This window comes from Heliconius melpomene, chromosome 14 (assembly GCF_056956725.1).
Source record: "Heliconius melpomene rosina isolate 202511_hmr_F chromosome 14, ASM5695672v1, whole genome shotgun sequence".
Lineage (NCBI taxonomy): Eukaryota > Metazoa > Arthropoda > Insecta > Lepidoptera > Nymphalidae > Heliconius > Heliconius melpomene.
In genome coordinates this window covers 7,641,801-7,661,471 of record NC_140402.1, presented here as the reverse complement: position 1 = coordinate 7,661,471, position 19,671 = coordinate 7,641,801, and the positions used below count along the sequence as shown (strand labels likewise).

The 19,671-nt window shown below is 36.6% G+C and overlaps 1 protein-coding gene across 2 annotated transcripts; it reads left to right on the top strand.

Annotated features, from left to right (window-relative positions):
- Positions 1-76: 76 nt before the first annotated feature.
- Positions 77-18,149, top strand: Fem-1 (protein fem-1 homolog B). 2 transcript variants are annotated; one of them, XM_085197196.1, is made up of 15 exons: positions 77-410; positions 938-1,091; positions 5,943-6,187; positions 6,498-6,645; positions 7,045-7,199; positions 7,590-7,715; positions 8,859-9,056; positions 9,249-9,332; positions 9,680-9,775; positions 10,282-10,365; positions 10,651-10,784; positions 14,433-14,551; positions 15,073-15,192; positions 15,365-15,565; positions 16,208-18,149. In XM_085197196.1, the coding sequence occupies exons 1-14, from the start codon at positions 267-269 to the stop codon at positions 15,553-15,555; spliced, it is 1,998 nt and encodes a 665-aa protein (XP_085053322.1). In that variant the 5' UTR covers positions 77-266; the 3' UTR covers positions 15,556-15,565; positions 16,208-18,149. The 2 variants fall into 2 exon arrangements, with proteins under 2 accessions (XP_085053322.1, XP_085053321.1); XM_085197195.1 differs by having other exon boundaries at positions 10,267-10,365.
- The last annotated feature ends 1,522 nt before the right edge of the window (positions 18,150-19,671 follow it).

Below are 19,671 nucleotides of genomic sequence, written 5' to 3'. Positions count from 1 at the left end.
TATTTATTTATATATTACACTTCTACCATTGTTTCGGAACGTAAGCTGTCAAATGTCAATAAGATCATACCGTAAACATTTGTTTTCTGTGCCTCAGGTGCTGTGCGTAGTTTAATTTCTGTTCCTCTGTGTACTGCAATTATTTAAGATCGTATTTGAACTTCCGTGTATATTGTACAATAAACAGAAATAAACCATTTATAACTTTATAAGTGTGACGCGTAAAATACATTTTTGTATTGAGCATTTTTAAAGTGAATGTTCTGATGGAGGACAAACTGATGCTGGACGATATATCCAGCACCCTGAGGGAAAGGGTGTTCTTCGCTGCCAGAGATGGAATGTCTCTGACCCTATACGCTTTACTTTACGAGAAAAATACAGACGATATAGACGACCTTCTAAACAGCGTAAGTAATTTTATAAATCACTTTATAAGGTTTGACACTATTTTTAATATTTTGCTAATGTCATTCAGTCAAAAATAATATTGGAAGTAACGTGCTTAGCATCTATTTTTATATATAAATCAGATGATATCTAACTTCGATTTTTATGAACATGCGTTGTTTAATAGTTTTGCGTCGTCTCCTTTTTTATTTTTGTTTCGATATTTATGTGTATCGTAAAGCCACGATACGTTTTCGCAAAAGCTAAATACATTTGTTATCGTCGTACAAAAGTATAAATTTAGATAATTATTGCTGCCAATGGCTGTTAATTTAAAGGAAAATTGTAATTTCTTATTATTTTACTATTAATTATATTAAATATAAAAATTTTATATCTACAAAATATGTGATATGTAGTACTTAAAATAATAAAGTTGAGTGATACATATAAATAAAATTTTTAATTTGATATTTATGTAAAAGTATGAAAAAGACTGAATAAATTTGAAATAAATTTGTTAATTTTTTAAATATTTAATTTGTAGGATGTTTGCTGTGATGGAGTTAAATGTACACCTTTGATAGCTGCGTCGCGACATGGTCGTGAGGGTGCAGTGAGGATTTTATTGGAAAAATTCCGTCCACCAGTAAGACTGGAGACAGAGGGAACAGTTAAGTTTGATGAATATGTTATAGAAGGTAAGTTATATTCATAAATTCTTATGAAAGCATTTTAAAACAGTTAATATGTTATACATAATTGTCTAATAGTATCAAAGACATTAATGTCTTGAAATTTTAAAAATGGTTAAATAATATGTTATACTAGTTAATTATACTAAAACAATGTAAATGATAAACTTTTATGATTGCAAAGTATGTAAACACATACAAATTGGGTTTTACATGTTATGTAAAATGATAAAAGTTATCTTTAATAATGGATAAGATTATACATCTCTTTATTTAGATATTTCCAAGATCAATGTTATTCTGGCTTATATAATGCAAGTAAATGTTTTTAATTTTTTGAAAACAAAAAATAATCATTGTTCTATTGAAGTTCATCTGTGAACACACAAATGTGAACTCACAAATATAAAATTTACTAAAAAATGAATGAAGAGCTACTAAACCTATTTTTTTTACTTAATACCTTTATATGTAATTAAAGAAAAACATCTTTACAAATAATTATTTCTCTTCAATTATACTAATTGTGCATTTGTAATAGTTATTTTGAAATAAATTCCTTTCCATTCAACGTTGTTTGTAATAGAATTACATATATCCACTGTTGAAGGACATATTATGGAAAGCAGAAAAAGTAAAACATAATCTTTGAGTTACACTCAAGTATGTAGGTTAAAATCTCCATAATGTTTCTCATTTGTTACTGCTTATAAACATTGTTTCAAACCACTGCAGATAATTTACTTTTTTACTAAAAGTAAAAATACACATTTGATTCTGCTTTGTTGTGCCTTTAACATTATATTTATTTTATTTATTTATTTAGGATTATCAACAGAAGAAACATTACACACAAATTCTATGTTTTTAATTATATTTCTTCATTAACAGTCTTCCAAAAAGTAAACACAAATATCTTGTCATATTTATAGTGACGAAAAATAATATGTTATTTGAGGTCAATGCCTCTGAACAGTGCTCCATTTTATGTATTTTTACTTGTTGTAAACAGTAATTTACAGTGTGATTCTTTATACTGTTTGCATGTATGTTTTCCATCAAGGGCAAATAATTAAAATTAAGATTAAGTAAACTTTAAATAACAAAGATATTAAAATAGAATTCTACATGAGATTATTCAATTTTTTTATATATGTAGTACAAATAGGTTGTGAACTATTGTAAAATGTTCAATCCAAACTAGGCCAGGTTCAAAAATATATCTATAGAACAAATTATACCTGAAAGATTATATCAAGAAATAATAAATTTATTTATATATAAAAAAAAACCATTAGCATTGTAAATTTGAGCCTATGAACATTGTGTACAAAAACTTGGCTTCAGAGAACATAAAATAAGTATCCTTATTTGTATTCTAATGCTAATATTTTTATTTTATATTAATATTTGTTTTAGATAAAATATTTATATTTGCTTCAATAATCGCCGCAAGTCAAAAGTTATAAGATGGCATTATCTTACTTAATTATTTGTTACATTATCTTATATACACACATTAGTTATTATTATATAATTAAGAGGAGCTTGAATGACGGAAAATCGCTTAATGTGGGTGATAAGGTTCTTAGTGAATTCATTGTTCTAATATAATATGTATTTATTTATATCGTAGAAGACAAAATCAAAAATCTATCTTTCTTCGCTCTTGAGTTCCGCCACTCAACACTTGTTGGAAAATAAGGAACGGAGTGTCTTAACACTACGTTTCCTCTGCCTACCCTACCGTGTGCGAAATACAGCGTGACTTTTATTTTGAAATAAAAAATTAAGCAATTGCAGATTTGCGTATCGCATATATTCATACGTCCATGTTTATTTTAATTTACATGTTCTGAACGTAATCGCGAGTTGCAATAAAGGCGGTTATGACCCAAATGAAACGTACACAAACACGTAACAGACGCAAAATAGCAAAGTCAGTGTTACTTTGTGCAAACCGACGCAATATTAGAACTTGCAGCAGGTGTAAGGCCGCTGTGGTGCAGTGGTGCGCTCAAATGATTATGGTAGTGGGTTGAAATTCTATTTTTTCGTAAATATTTCTCTCTTTGTCTTCCAAGTCTAGTTTTATAAAAAGAGGGTTGTAGTTCTGGCTTCCTAAATCGACTATATTGGCTCGAAGTATCTTATAAATACATTCTAGGTAACTTCATGTAGATGCGGAAAATGTTTGAAAATACATATAATAAAACGGACGGAACTAAAATTTTTCGAACTTAACAAAGCTGTGGCAAACAAAAGATTGTTTCCTTTGTTTAATATATCCATTGTGTATAATTAAGAACAAAATGAGATTCTTTATTTTTAGAAAATCAATTTTCTAAATTTCTATGCTACTACGATTTAAACTTCATTTTATCCATATTCTTATGCAAATTACTAACTTCTATCTAGGATATCTTTTCTTCTATTGGAACTAAGAAAGAGACTCAGTGGGAAGTTACAGTGTTTTTCACTTGCTACGTCTACTACGAACAAACATTGCATATTTACATTTATAATACAAAACTGTACTTTGAAAAACCAAAGAAGCATTCCTTTTAAATATGAATATATCAGATATAAATGAATAATGTAAAGGCTGTTTTTAACAGTACTCCTTTGATATCGTGAAATAAATGTTTCTATTATTTAAGTCCATCGGTCATTTTCCCACGTAAAAACATAATTTCGTTATGGCCATTATTTTTTCTACATTTAGTCGAATCTGAGCCTCAAAAATGAGCAAAAAAAACAATAAAAAAGCAGGTTATTTCCGTAAAACGGTCACCATTATCGTGAAAGACCAATGACTCTAAGAAGCCAGGTCCTCGCGTGGTGTGCTATTTATAGTATCCTTCGGTTTGTACACAAAGAAAGAGAATTACATACTGGACGCTTCTTTACTTGGCGCACGTCCAGATCTTTGTTTTATATATGATTTATAGTAATTAATATTCGATTATAATTCCGCGTACAGCTTCCGTTGTACTAGAAGTTTTATTCAATGTTCGTAATTCTTTTTATTTAGCTATTTTTATATATATCAGTAGGGTAGGCAGAGGGAACCTAGTGTTAAGTTCTGTTTTCCACTTTCCGCCGAATTTCTCGAGGCATTGCGTGTTGAGCGGCGAAGCTCAACGCGGCGCTTTTGCCTTGGTGCCAGAGCTAAAAATTACAATATTAATAAATAATAATTAATCCCCTCGAGTGGGATCAAACCCACAACCGTCGCGTTGCAGACGCACCCTTGTGCCCCTGCGCCACCACGGCCTCTGTTATACTCGTTTATATAAATATATATTATTGATTAAAGCGTGAATAAGCACATTTATATCACGTGTCTTTGCTAATGTTAATGTTTGGGTCGTAGTATAAATATAATGCGCATCTCCTACTGCTTCTAAGAAAATAGTATCTGTAGCTATTTTGTTTTTGTCGATTAGAGAAGAAAGTGTTAATATGACGTTTTATATGAACTATAGGCTTATTTTCATATCTAATGTTTATGTCGTTAGCCTTATACCATAATAATATTTGTTTTGTAGCTAATCTATTCGCAGCTAATCTTGCGTTTATTGAAATTGTTGCTAAAAGGCAACCTTGGCAACTAGGCGGCTTCCAATTGTTGATCTTTTATGATATTTATTTTTTACTTTCTCCCTGAATCCCTCATATAGCAGGCAGAGAGAGTCAGCCTATTTTTAAGACCTTCCGTTTCCCATTTTCTGCCGAATTTTCAAGCCATGGCGTGTTCAATGGCGGAATTCAACGCCGAACTTTTGCATTTTGTATGGATGAGGATAGTTACTGTACACGTTTAAATGACAATCGCTTGTTTAGTATAAGAGAAATGTGAAACGCAAAATAATTTATACTAATACGCGTTACTCACGACTGAAAAACTTCATGACTCTTACTAACGTATAGAGTTGAGTCACTGTGTATTAAAAAGTGAAATATTTGCAGTATCTATAAAAAATGTGCTTCGAATATGATGTGATAGTCTTAGTTGTTGTTACTGGTATTCCGAAACTTGTTTTGCATGTAGTATAAAATGTAAAATCTTGTTTCCTGTTGGAATTTCCGGAAATCCTCTCATAGTGTCCCTTACACTTCCCAAGGATCTATCAGTTTCAGTAACGGAAAACTTATGCACTCGTATGGTGCGAATCCCTCGATTTCGTCAATTAACTCGCAATTTCTTAAATACTATAGCGTATATAGTATAGTATAGCTTAGCGTAGTTAAACGCTATACTACGCTATATGCGGAATACTGCATGAAACTGTAAAAACACTTAGGTACAGATCTTGTCATATCTATCGAATTTACGTAACGATTGTACTTCAGCATCAGGTTCCGCAATGCTACATGTGCTGGTGTGAGCGGATAGTAAAGTATTTTCTTCTTATTCTGCAAAATGAGAGAGATAGTAAAAAATGTATTAAAAACCTCAAAATTTTTACCTGACTTCTTATGCTTGTTATATTAATTGCAATAATTTACTAATTGTAAAAAATATTTTTAAATATGTTTACAGAAGTTCTTTTATTTAAATCTCTTTCATCAAACTAAAATTATAATTTTAGGCCAGTCGTGGCGAAGGTTATGTTTGTCGATTTCTACTCGAGGAAATGAAATATTTAATATTTTTATTTCGTCGCTCTCGTAACGAAGCAAAGCGTGACGTTGAGTTCCGCCAATCAACATGGAATACCTCCAGAATTCTGCAGAAGTGTCGTAATAGGAGCGAAGTGTCTTAACAGGCTCCCAGGTTCCCTCCGCCTACCTTGCTATGTGCGGTATCCCGCGTAAAGCTACAAAATATTAATAATAACTATTTCATTCCAGGTGCCACAGCACTATGGTGTGCAGCAGGTGCAGGTCACCTGGGCATCGTAAAGCGTTTGGTCCGCGCCGGCGCTAACGTAAACCACGCAACTAAAACACTAAGCACGCCCCTTCGCGCCGCCTGCTTCGACGGCAGATTAGACATAGTCAAGTACTTAGTGAGGCACGGAGCGGATATACATAAGGCTAATAAATATAATAATACGTGTTTGATGATTGCAGCGTATAAGGGACATCTTGATGTGGTAAGTTTTTTCTTTAAATATATTTTTGTTAATAAACAGTCCTATGTTCTTTCTTATACCTCTAAGAATATGTGTACAAAGCTTTTTGACAATCGATTGAGTTGTTTTTGCGTGAAAGCGTAACAAACAAACTTACATTCACATTTATATTATTAGTATAGTGTGATAAATGTATTTTCTTTTTTATTTGCTACTCAAACTAGGCTTAGAACAAGATATAAGCTACTGGTTTCAGAATAGTGGAGCTGAAAAAAATAGTGATCAATCACTGTTCTCTACTTGTCTTAAAAGAGATATTTTTCTTTTCAAGGTCCAATTCCTCCTAGACAGTGGAGCGAGGGTAGACGAGCGAGCGCTGTGTGGTGCGACAGCCCTACACTTCGCATCAGAATGTGGACACGCAGCCGTTGTATGTGCCCTTATCGATCACAACGCGAAAATACTAACTAATGAAAATGGTAAGTTTTATTTTGGACTAGTTGGAGCCTTGGAGCATTTAGCATCTTATCTTATATAACTTCGAGTTACACATGTTGTACCCCAGAGCCATTTTTCTTTTGGTTTAGCAGCCTACAGTTCCATACCAGATGTTCCTGATCTTAGATTTTTATGTCATCAATATTCAAACATCTAGTTTTCACTGTTGTACTTGTTTTTAAGTTTCACGTACGTTTCGTTGTACTTGAGTTCAGAAAACCTATGGTATGGTTCTTTTATTATGGTGTTCCGAGCGTGCCAATTGAGCACATATCTTATGCTATGTGAAAAAAGTCCACAGGATGCTTTAATAATAAACGACAAAAATTTTAAAATAACTAAATGTACATATATTATATTAAAAACCGAAAACCTCCCAGGTATGACCCCACTCCAATGTGCGGCTGAACGGGCCCGTGCCTCCGTAGTAGAAATATTAGCCGCGCGACCTGAAGTGACTCGTGCGCAGGCCGTAGAGGCGTACGAGCTGTTGGGCGCTTCGTTTGCTAACGACAAGGAGTATTACTGTTTGAGGGTAAGTGTTTATTGGGGATAAGGGGAGGGTTGCCAGTTTCATTTCTATCCGGATAATTAATAATCTTCTAGAAGTCTAGAAAGTCGAATGGAGACCAATAAACCGAAACAATTATTTCAATGAAAATTTTTAAAAAGGCATGAAAATCTCTATTTGTACATAGAACTGCGAAAATTAAAAAACGCAAATAGCAATTACACTATATCCTAACTGCACTTAGTATTAATACACTCCATTCGCCGCTTTCCGCCCCATTTTCGAGCATTGCGTGTTGCCTGACAAGTGAGGAAACTAGCATATTTTCCCTAATGGAAATCGAATCCACAATCGTCACGCTTACGACGGCTGTCTTGAAAATTCTTATTACCATAATTTTTATTTGAAATACAGATGGCATTCACCTACCTACATAGGGCGATGGCGATGCGCTACGACACAAGATACGGTCTGTTATTAAAGAAACCCGCGGAACCGATCCCTGCATACGATAATTGGAGAGAAAGCACAACATTAGAGGTATGTAGACACTTACGTATGTACATACAAATATAACGTATCTTACTTCATAATTTATATATATCACATACAATGGCGTATTACATTTTGACATGTCTCCTTATTTGATATTTTTATAATTTTAAAATCGAGAGAATACCTTAGCAATGTACATGTAAATACATTACCGATGCTTTATTGCGGTGAAGAAGCACTTTTTTGGTCACCAAATGAACTGTGTCTTTGTAATTCTGAGTCGTATCGGTCCAAATTTCACATAATAGATCCCTGTGACCGTATTAACTTCTTCAGTTGGTCATTGTAGATCACACATTAGGAATTCACATTCAAAAACCGGTGATAGTCTTCGCCTTCTTCGGAGCACGTTTGCCGGGTAAAGGCCTATGTTTCTACTGTTACTTAGCTTCCATTGGTGGATCTATGTTTCGTCGGCAGTCACGATGAGATGCAGAAAAACGATAAGGAGTTTAACAGATTGCGAAAGAACATCGCACGTGTATGCTTTTGGGATGTCTACTGTCAGTTATCTCTTGTATTTTGATCATTATGAATCGACTTGTGATCATGTTGGAACTCGTCGGAAACTAATTTTTAATGTCCGTATTCGAAAGAAAATGCACCGTAAGCAGCATCCAAGTAGTATTTGATTTCGTTGCGCGATTTCCTTTAAAAAAAACTACTTTAAATCTGCAAGCAATATAAAACTATGAATCCGATTCCAGTGAAACGTTTTACACTAGCCTCCTTAGAGAATGCGGCTTATAGTTTTTTTGCGATTGTGGCTTGGATATATTTTTTGTGAGGTTATTATACTTATTGGATAATTTTCGTACTAATGGGATGATGAAGCATAAAGCTTAAAAAAGCTGAAGTCAATTATTAATTTTTTTAACATTTCAGAAGTTATTCCACACTACATCGAAGTTTCATCTACGTATTTTTTTTATATTATGCTTAAATATATCGTATATTATTAAAATATATCGTCTTTGTAGTAGTTATTTACTTAATCTTTCAATAGCGGGAGAGAGAAGCTTACAATGTAAATAAGTTGTAAGCGCACATATAAGATTTTCGACTTGGACAGTTTTTAAGAGGTGCGGGTGTGAGTTCCGCTACGTTTACATGCTGGTACTCCGACAGGAGGTGGAGAGGCTCCACAGCGACGCGCACGCCCTCCACATGGAGGGGCTGACGGTGCGCGAGCGCATCTTGGGACGCACCTGCCCCGACCTGCCGCATCCCGTCGTGTTCCGCGGCGCCGTATTCGCGGACGAGGCGCGCTTCGACCGCTGCCTCGCGCTCTGGAGGCACGCGCTCGCGCTCCGACACCACAACCAGGTGAGTGTGGGTAGTGCAAAATTTGGTATTAAAGCCGCTAATTCAATTGAGGTACCAGATGAAGGGGGTCAGGGAAGGGAAAGGGGGGGGCAAGGATCCCTTGGTGGGCGAGCCCGACTCGCGCTTGTCCGGTTTTTATAGATTTATATGGAAGGTTTTTTAGAGACACTAAAGTTTTTGTATTGCTTTCAGGTGTCAGTAGTAAAAGACCTGCTAAGGTTTGCTCAAGTTTTCTCACAGATGATACACATTGGAATTGAATTACCATTGTCACAGGTAAACAACAAAATATTTTTTTATAATTCTTTCTGATTGTAAACGTGGTGGTAGTGCGTTTGATTCCCATTGCGAGAAGTAAATTGTGTTTTTATGGCTCCACACAATATTACGCATAAGACATGAAGAGGAAACCTAGTGTTAAGACACTCGGTTCTAGCAGAATTAACTAACTAACCTGTTAGCAAAACCAAAGAAGTGAAAATAATTTCCTTGAGTGGGAATCGCACCAATGACCTTCGCGCTTACAGTAAGATGCTGTGGCCACGACGGCCTCTTTTTTGTGTCAAATTGTTATATTAATATAATTTATGTTGTTATATTAATGTAATATTTGCTTTCCTCAGGTTTGTTATGTATTAGAGGCGTGTGCGGAGGAACTCATGCGGGACATGGAGAGGATAGACAAACCGCAGATAAACCACGACCCGGACGCTTTGACTGTGAGTTTGGGTTCGATTATCTATACTAATATAATAAAGCGGAAGAGTTTGTTTGTTTGTTTGTTTGAACGCTAAGATCTCTGGATCTACTGGTCCGATTTATATTATTTTTGTTTTGTGTGATAGCTGCATTCTTCAGAAGTGCTATAGGCTATATAATATTATATTACACATATATACTAATAAATTAAAATACTTTCTAATTTGACATGCAATTATTCTGCCATGTTAGTAACAACCGTCGTCGCTACGCGACCGCGTTCGTTACCGCGTCATTTTGATATTCATCCTTATGAAAATAAAAATAATAGTCACTTTTAGCATTTCATCAAGATTGAAATTATATTCTTATATTTTAAGCAGGCGTAGCCGCGTCCGGGTCTGCTAGTATATATATAATTTTTAATAAACAAATATCGTTAGTAGTTGAAATATATCATAAAATTAATAATAATAATTTAAAAATAATATTTGTCGATTGATTATATTAGTGGTACATATTACAGGAAGAATATGAAAGTAATGTCCGGACAGCGCTATACTTAGTAGCGGTTGCTGCGAGACTTCTGGAAAATTCTGGAAACGATGAAGTGAGTTGAAGTTAATGTTTTTATGTGAGCAATTGAAGGAGAAAACAGCAGCATGATGTTTGTGGTTTGATTTCTTTTTGGGGGAATTGTTTGTTTTTATTTCCTTGCTCAGGTACGAAAAAATAAAGTGCGGCATTGAGTTCAGCTACTCAACATGCGATGTCTCAAAAGTTTGACGGAAAGTGGAGGTATCTTAACACTAAGTTCCCTACCTACCTTGCTAAATGCGTGATACAGCGTGAAGCTGAAAAAAAACGGTATATTAAAAATTAATGTTTCGAACAGGATACAACAAGTGCAGTACGCAGAGCAATTTTCCGATTGCGCAACGCCAGGCTTCGTTCCGGACAGACGTTATTGCATTTGGCTGTGGACAGACGGACACCGGTCGACGATTTTCATACTAGTGATGTTTGTCAGTGAGTACTGTGGGTTTTTTTACATATAATTTGGTTATTGAGGTAGAAAATAAATGAAAATGGCGGGGAAAGGGACTGGAACGTTTAGATTTATTTAATGTTTATCTAATTTGTCGTTTATTTTTCACTGATCGTAAAGTTTTGAAATTATAATTAAAATGATATTTTTATAAGAAAATTATAATCCTTTTCAATTTATTTAGATAAATTATCAAACACTGTGTCTCTATATACACGATCAAGCATGGAATAATGTGCCATTTTCATGAAGTGCCTCTTCTTCCTCCTGGCATTAATCCCGGCTATTGCCAGGGTCTGCCTTCCTACACAACCTACTCCACTTTGCACGATCTTTTGCATCCTCGGTGGTTAGACCATTGGCTCTCATGTCCTGCATCACGACATCCAACCAGCGCTTCCTTGGGCGTCCGGGAGGTCGCACCCCAGGGACTGGTATAGCAAGGCACTTGCGTCCGACATAGTTCTTAGGCCGGCGCGTAACGTGGCCAAACCATCTCAAGCGACTCTCTTGGAGCTTATCCGCTACGTCACGGACCCCAAGACTACCTCGAATGAATGTGTTGCGTATGCGGTCAGACCGCGTTACGCCGCACATCCACCTCAGCATCTTCATTTCCGTGACGTGAAGCTCCTGAGTGTGCCGAGATAGTGCTGGCCAACATTCGCTGCCGTATAAAAGAACCGGTCGGACGATGCTCTTGTATATCAGCCCCTTGAGCTTGGGCGGTATTCTGCGGTCGCAGACCACACCAGTGACCTCCCGCCATTTGGCCCAGGCAGCGCTTATCCGGCCATGGACATCGTGATCGATGCCTCCAGACTCGTGCATAACGGATCCAAGGTACCTGAACTTCTCCGACTTAATGGCTGGCTCAGGACCTATAAGGATGGTGCTCGAGTCCCGGCTCCCGCAGGCCATGTACTCTGTCTTCGACACATTTAGAATAAGACCGCCGTTCTCAAGCGTACCCTTCCAGAGGTTCACTTTACGCTCCAGCGTCAGTCGGTTCTCGGCAATGAGTGCTATGTCGTCGGCATACATCATCAGCCATGGAGGCTGGTCCTGGATGTGAGCCGAGACAGTATCGAGCACTACATTGAATAAGAACGGACTAAGAGCCTAGCCCTGGTGAACCCCCACCGTAATCGGGAAGGGTCTAGTGTCGCCAACAGCAGTCCTAACCATAGAAGCGGAATCGTGGTACATGTCTCTGATAATCTCAATATAGGCCTCAGGGATCCCTTTGGATCGCAATGCCCACCAGATACACTGACGAGGCACACAGTCAAAGGCCTTCTGCAGATCTAAAAAGGCCACATGCAGAGCTCTCCTTTTTTCCCTGTATGCCTCCATCAAAGTTCTGAGGGCGAAAATGGCGTCCATGGTGCCCGATCCTGGCTGAAATCCATATTGAGACTCAGAGATAGTACACTCTCGGCGGAGCCCGAGGTCGATCATGCGCTCGAAGAGCTTCATGATATGACTCATAAGCTTAATGCCCCTATAACTACCACAATCTTGAACACTGCCCCTTGCTTTGTAAATAGGGGTAATGAAGCTAAGGCGCCACTGATGCGGCATCTTACCAGTGTTCAAGATATGGTTAAAAAGGTCAGTAAGCATGAGCACACCAAGAGAGCCCAACGATTTCCACGCTTCGATCGGAATGTCGTCAGGTCCCACCGCTTTTCCGTTCTTCATGCGTCGAAGGCAATTACGTGTTTCGTCAAGGGTTATTGGGGCAATAAGTCCGAGGTTAGGCGGTGGGTCGTGATGAAGACTGCATGGGTGCTGAGTATTCAGCAACTCCTGGAAGTAGCTTCTCCACCTCACCTTCACAGAGGCATGACGTGCGTGCCCTGGGAATCTTTGACGCAAAGACATTTTGCGATATCTTGCGTCACTTTATCCCGGGAACGTGCCAGTTTGTAAATGAGCTTCTGCCCCTCCACAGTTTCAAGTTTATCATACAATGGTGACAAACGTTCACTGCGGGCTCTGGCTACAGCTCTTTTACAGGCACGTTTAGCTACTGTGTACTCCAGTCTGTCTTCAGGAGAGTTGGATTCCTGCCACTTCTTAAAGGCAGCCTTCTTTTCACGAGTCACCTCCTGCACCTCGTCATTCCACCACCATGTCTCCTTGTCGATGACACGTCCTCCCCTAGGAAGGCCAAGAACTCGCCTGCCCGCCGCAATGATTGCCGACTGAGCCCGATCCCAAGCATCCTGAGCAGTCTCGGTGTTCGTCGAAATATCGTGACTTTTCACCTCTGCCAGGAAGTCGGTCTGCATCGGTCCATTCAGCAACCACCACTTGATCCGAGGCCTACGTTTCTCGGCTACTTTCTTCGGAGTGACGTTAAAGTCCATGACAAGAAGACGATGTTGGGCCGTTAGGCTTTCGCCTGGAATGACCTTACAGTTAGATACCCTGCCCATATGACACCGTCTGGTCAATAAGTAGTCTATTTGAGTTGAGTGGGACCCGCTCTTATACGTGATAAGGTGCTGAGAATTCTTTTGGAAGAACGTATTCACGACGGCCAGATCAGACGCAATACAGGTTCTCAGAATGTTTTCTCCCTCTGCATTGCGAAGACCGTGCCCAAAACCCCCGTGAACTCGTTCATACGGCTCAGCAGCCTTACCGACGTGCCCGTTCAAGTCCCCCCCAACTAAGACCACTTCGGTACACGGCACAGCAAGTAGGACCCCTTCATACTGCTCCCAGAATGTCTCCTTTTCGGCCGCGCTACATCCCGCCTGGGGAGCATAGGCACTGATTAAGTTTGTGATAACGCCCTCAATCAGTACCCTCATTCGCATCAAGCGGTCGGAGCGACGGTCAACTTCAAGGAGCCCATTCTGAAGCTCTTCAGAAAGCACTACCGCTACACCGTTTCTACCCGAAGGTGACCCAGTGTATATAAGCCGGTAACCCTGTCCGATGTTACGGGACTTATTGCCCTTCCAGCGAGTTTCCTGGAGGAAAGCACACTGGACCCGACGTCTCATGAGTACATCTGCGAGTTCCCTGCATCGTCCGGTTAGAGAGCCAATATTCCACGTTGCAAAGCGGAGTTTTCGTCTGGGTACTTGCGTCTTTAACCGTGCCCGTACTTGACACGGTAGCCCTTGCCCACTTGTCGCAGGTGTAGGGCGATGTGCCTGCGCGTCGTTTTGCGGCGACGCCCTAGCCGTACCCAGTCTTTTCTTATTCCGTTTCATGTACTGGCGGTTTGCGGTTTTCGTGGAGCGACTGCCGTCTGACCTCCAAACCCCTTTGTGGGGAAAACCGAAGGGAGAGGAAAATAGAAGGGTAGGATAGGAAAAGGAAGGAGGGAGCTAAGGAAGGAGGAGAGGGGGGGGACACCATTCTTACGGACTGGATGAGGATATAAGAGTGGCGGCTCGAGGATCCGGGGTCGCGTACCCGTATGCCCAATAACCAATATCGGACAGACATTAGTCTGGACACCCTCTGGATGCCATTTTCATGAAGTGCCTATAGTTATAAAAATATTACATCTTATACTATGTCATGGTTACAATTTTATGGTAATAAAATTTTAAAACAAAAAACATTTTCGCAACTTATAAAAGTATAAACCGTTTAAAATCCAGGTTTCCTTGTACAAGAACGACACGTTTGTTGCTAGAGTGTGGCGCTCAGGTCGACGCGTCGGACTACACGAGACGCACTCCCCTACATGTAGCTTTAATATCTTATCAACTTATACCAGGTTGGTAAATTGACTTTGTTTTATTATATAAATAAATTAGATATTTAATATTTTATAATGGAGGCCGCCGTGGCGCTTGGGCACAAGGGTGTGATTGTAACGCGTTAGTTGTGGGTTTGATCCCCACTCAAGGAAATGAATTATTATATATTAATATTTTCACATCTGGAATGAAGGCTAAAGGACGGCGTTGAGTTCCACCACTCAACACGCAATGCCCCGAAAAATTCGGCGGAAAGTGGAAAACGGAGTGTCTTAACACTAGGTTCACTCTGTTTACCCTGGTGCATGCGAGATATAGCGGGAAACTAATTTGATTTGCTTTTTTTTTTAAATATTAATAATTCGTTCATATCTATTCTAAGCTCTATGAAAAGTAAGAAGTGTAATTCACGTATAAATGTTTTAAAAGAATAAAATAGTTTTATTTAGGAAACGTACAAAAATTTTAACGTAGCGCCTTAAATCACGCTAAACACCAATAACCAAAAAAAGTAAATAATAAAATATTATCTATCCAGACGAGCGCGCACAACTGCGCGAGTCCGTGTGCGGGTGCGTATGCGAGCTGTTGGCTCGCGGCGCGCACGTGGACGCGGTCGACGCGGCGGGGATTACCCCTCTCGTTGCTGCTATTGGCGGTATGTTGTACTATATTTAATTTATTTATTTAATTAATCGAACAAAAAAATAAAATGTTATATACGACAACTCACAAATGCAAAGCTCACTTTAGTTCTCACGGTTAGCATCACTCAGTAACTCAGTCCCGCTACGTTCACTTGTTTTTTCATTACAACATATATCGATCAGGTCCAGCGGAGTCCCTGGTGCGGTCCGCGCTGAGCCCGCGCCTTTGCTGCCTGGCGGCAGGCGCGCTGTCGCAGCACGGCGTGCGGTACGCGCCCGAGCAGGTGCCGCGCGACCTGCACGGCTTTCTCGCCATGCACGGCGTGTGCTCCACCCTGGACCTACATGTGGACGTGGAGGAGGGGCAGCATTGAGGAGGACCTGGTTAGTTGGTGAGTACTCTGTTATAAGATGAAGAATAAGTGAAGAAGTGGAGGCTTGGATGGAGTCTCTAGTTGCTGCCTGTTGTGTTGCCACACTAGGTGCCGCTTGACATTGATGTTCTATGGAGTCTATTCTTCTATGGACATGGATGTGGATGTGCAACGGCATTGATGAGATGCTGCTTTGCTGGTGAGTACTTTATCTATTAGGTCCGATGGCGTCGCTAGTCGCGGCTATCCTGCCTTGCCAGAGTCCTAAATTTAGTCTGTTTTAGGCAATGTGTTCTACTGGGAACGTGGAAGAATGACAATATATTTAGAGTCTTAGTATCTAATTATAATATAAACATTCGTACAACACAAATTTTAGTAGACGAATCTAGGCGGTGTGTTCCGTTAACCGTTCTCTCTAAAATTAGGCAGTTTATGGGGTACATAGTTTTTATCAAACTCTGCTATATGGTGGATAAAAATGTGGAGGCTCTACCTAGAGTAGGTAGAGACAGCTATATTTAAGATACACAATAAAGTTATTGAATTATGTAATGATAATTAATTATCCCACGACCATTTACAAATTTATAACATTTTACATTGTAATTGAAAAACTCAATACATTTAATTATTATTTTTATTTTCTTAGGGCAGTCTCGCGCCTTCTTTGAGCTTGAAGACGCAAAATCGTTTATCTTAAGAAAAAATCGTTAGCCCTAAAAGTTTTTCATAGATTTTATACGCGCCATATTTTTTGGTCCAAGGTGGCGGTACATTTACCTCGAGGTATGTATATATTATTGAAATTCATTGAGTTTCTTATTGAATTATCGTTCAAAAAAATATTTAAATTTATACCTTATATTTGAATAATAAATATAAATATTGATGACAAAATTTAATCCAAATAACCAAAAGCTTAAGCTTAAATGAATACTATTTTTATTCAACTTAAAACTAAAACTGTACACTTGATTGTAATAATTCTATATATCTATGAATTATTAACAAATAGATATCAACCGCCATCTTGAATCAATTTATTATAATATTATTATTCTGCAATACCAATATGCACAATTACTATTTATTTAGTTTTCGAAGTGTTCAGTTTGACTTAAAAAAATGTATTAAATAAGAAAATAGTGTCATTTTCTTTAATATTATATCCTACTTACATTTTGTATTTAAGGGGTCATCCATAAATGACGTCACACGTCAAGGGGTGAGGACGGGTCGACGAAGTGTCATAGTGTATTACATAGAGTGGGGCCCTCTCAACCCAACCTAAATTTCGCGACATCAATTTCCATAACAACTTACGAATTGCTGATTTAATTTATTAACTTCTAGGTATAAAATTGCAAAGTATCTGACGTCACAGTAGGTAGATACCTACAAGAACGGTATCAATATTATGAGGTACGTCGGGCACAAACACTAAATTAGAGTAAAGCGACCCTAAATGGGATTTACTGCTCCTTTTTATATATATGACACATATTGAATATTATATACGCTACTGTATGTACGCGTTTGACTAGTGCCTCTGGGTCTAGGCTGGACTAGGTGTCTTCGCAATTATCATAAATAACTGTTGTCGTTTTTCTAGTTATAAGGGAATATTTCGTGTGACGTAATTTATGGATATCTCTTTATTTAGCGCAAATAATTTGACTGACAGTAGGCATAGATTATAAAGAAATAGAACGTCCTATTTGTGTTATTTTATTCGATGCAATATCGATTCTAATAAAAATGTTTGTTTATCGATTTTCTTGTTGATTTTAAAACAAGCTAGTTGTTGAATTGTTCTGTTTATATATTAATTAATGTTATATTTTCATGTAAATAATTTCTTTATCAAAATGTCTACCGTGTCACTGGTGTTGCTGGATTCTTAAATAAAGAAAAACGCCAAATTTATTTTACTTTAAATTACAAATACAAATTATCTGAAATAAAATTGTTATTTTGTTGCCATATTTCATTACTTATGACTTTCTTTGACTAAGAACTGTTTTCTAATGAACCTGGCAACACTAACTCCTTTATTTCCAAAAGTAACTCTAATAGTTGGTCGAACACAGGGTTTGTATGTGTTCCGATCAAATTATATCGAAGGCTCAAATCGAATATTTATTATTAGACGCTATATAGAGGCGGTAAAATGTGATAATTTTCTAGACGTAGCTAGGTTAAGTAACTTTGGACGTCGTAAGGATATTTTTAATATGGTATAATAATAATAATAATAATGCTTATTACTCACAAATAATAATGATAGTGATATTGGTTTCTTTTTATTAGTAAACAAAAATAAACCTGAACTCTACTCGATTAGGCCATTACAACATTTTTTTTAATCAGTCAAGTAACTTGTATGTATCTTTTACATATTCAAAAGCATTGTCAGTCTTAGAGGAAGTTATTACTGGTTCCTAGTTTAAAATATAATTATGCAGCAAATGTATAATAATTAATATAAATTAACAATCTTTAATGATTTGACATGGAATAAGTTTTATTTTGTTCTATTTTTGTACAAAATAATCAACATTGTATTGAGATAATGAAATTAATTTTGAATGTAATATTTTAGATTAATTTAAAATAACATATTTTGTGCTATACTTATGTGTATGTATTTTTAGATAAACTAGTCATCATATTCTTTTTGTTCGCCTTAAATTTTGTTTTTTTTTTAATAAAATTATATTTATTTGTAAGTATAATTTCTTTTTTGCATACTACTTTGTATGCAAAAAAGAAATTATACATTTGGTAGTGCATCTGGAATAAAAACCTATTGTAATGGCGTTTTTAGGATATTACAAGTAAAGAAAATGAAGTGTAAATTGTATGAACCTTTGTATAGATAAAAAATACAGATTAATTGGTCGCTATATACATTTTAAATGCGTCTAAAATTTAAAAATGAAGTTTCTATTTAAAATACAATTTTTTCTAACATTTAAAGGAAAAGGTCAAAACATTTGACAATATTTTATAGCATAGGGTCACTTTATACTACAATAATACTAGCTGTCATAATTCACGAGATAATGCTGACGTAATACATGCATACAATATTCGCCAAATAATAGCAACGAATTAAAAACGAAAGTGGTGGTGTCGTAACCATCTCGCTGTTTGATACGCCATGGCCGGAACAAAGATCATTAATTTTTATACTGTACCATTTAATTATACTACCTACCTACCGTCCGATGCAACGAGGCTTTGGTTTTTTTTATGCACAGTTAAGGTTAAAAATTAAATTTGATAAAAAAAGTTTTCAGTTCCCATTTCAGAACTTTTTTAGTGACTATTATTTTTATTAATTAATAAAAATTTAATGTTATCTGTATTCAAAAATTAATAAAAATCATTTTTAATTACAATTAGGGATGTGTATTTAGATAATTATCATTACTATCAATGATAAGTATAACGAAGCTAAATTAAATTTCAAAGGCCTAATTAAACCTCAAAACAGCTATTTGCCATACATGACATATGGTGTACTTACTCTAGTACCTGTCCGTACAATCGTAAGCAATAATACCATATAAGTAGAACTAGGATTCGTAGTAATATTATATATGTATTATATATCGTGTTAATATTATGCAAATATTTTTTCTTTGTTATTTTATCTTTTTTTATAAAACAGATAACATTTTCTTTTTTTAATTTATATTCATACTTGAATACTCTGCTATAAAAGATAACTTTAACTAATGGAATTGGTATTTTTATTAAAAAAATAAAAATATAATTTATTTGCAGCGTAGGAAATATTTTTGTAAACCGTAGCTTTATTATGATAATTAGAATGATAATAATATTATACGCACAAATTGGACGACGATTCTATATTATAATACAGTAATAATGAGTTTATTTTCAAATTAAAGTAAAAGTACTAGTAAGTAGTTAAATGCTTATGATTTACATATTTTTTATTAGAGAAATAAACATATATGCATATATTTGTATATAATATGCTTAAATTTTCTTTGTAATTGCACGGCGCATTTTAATTTCTCTATGTATAAAGATATCAGTGAAAGATACTATTAAGACTTTTTTCTCATACATAATATAGAA

What these genes read in the sequence shown, in the direction of transcription:
- Fem-1 (XM_085197195.1), top strand. Translation starts at nt 267, where the DNA reads ATGGAGGACAAACTGATGCTGGACGATATATCCAGCACCCTGAGGGAA. An exon ending in AATACTAACTAATGAAAATG is followed by an intron (nt 6,646 to 7,044) that starts GTAAGTTTTATT and finishes AAAACCTCCCAG; the next exon opens with GTATGACCCCACTCCAATGT. An exon ending in ATCTTATCAACTTATACCAG is followed by an intron (nt 14,552 to 15,072) that starts GTTGGTAAATTG and finishes TTATCTATCCAG; the next exon opens with ACGAGCGCGCACAACTGCGC.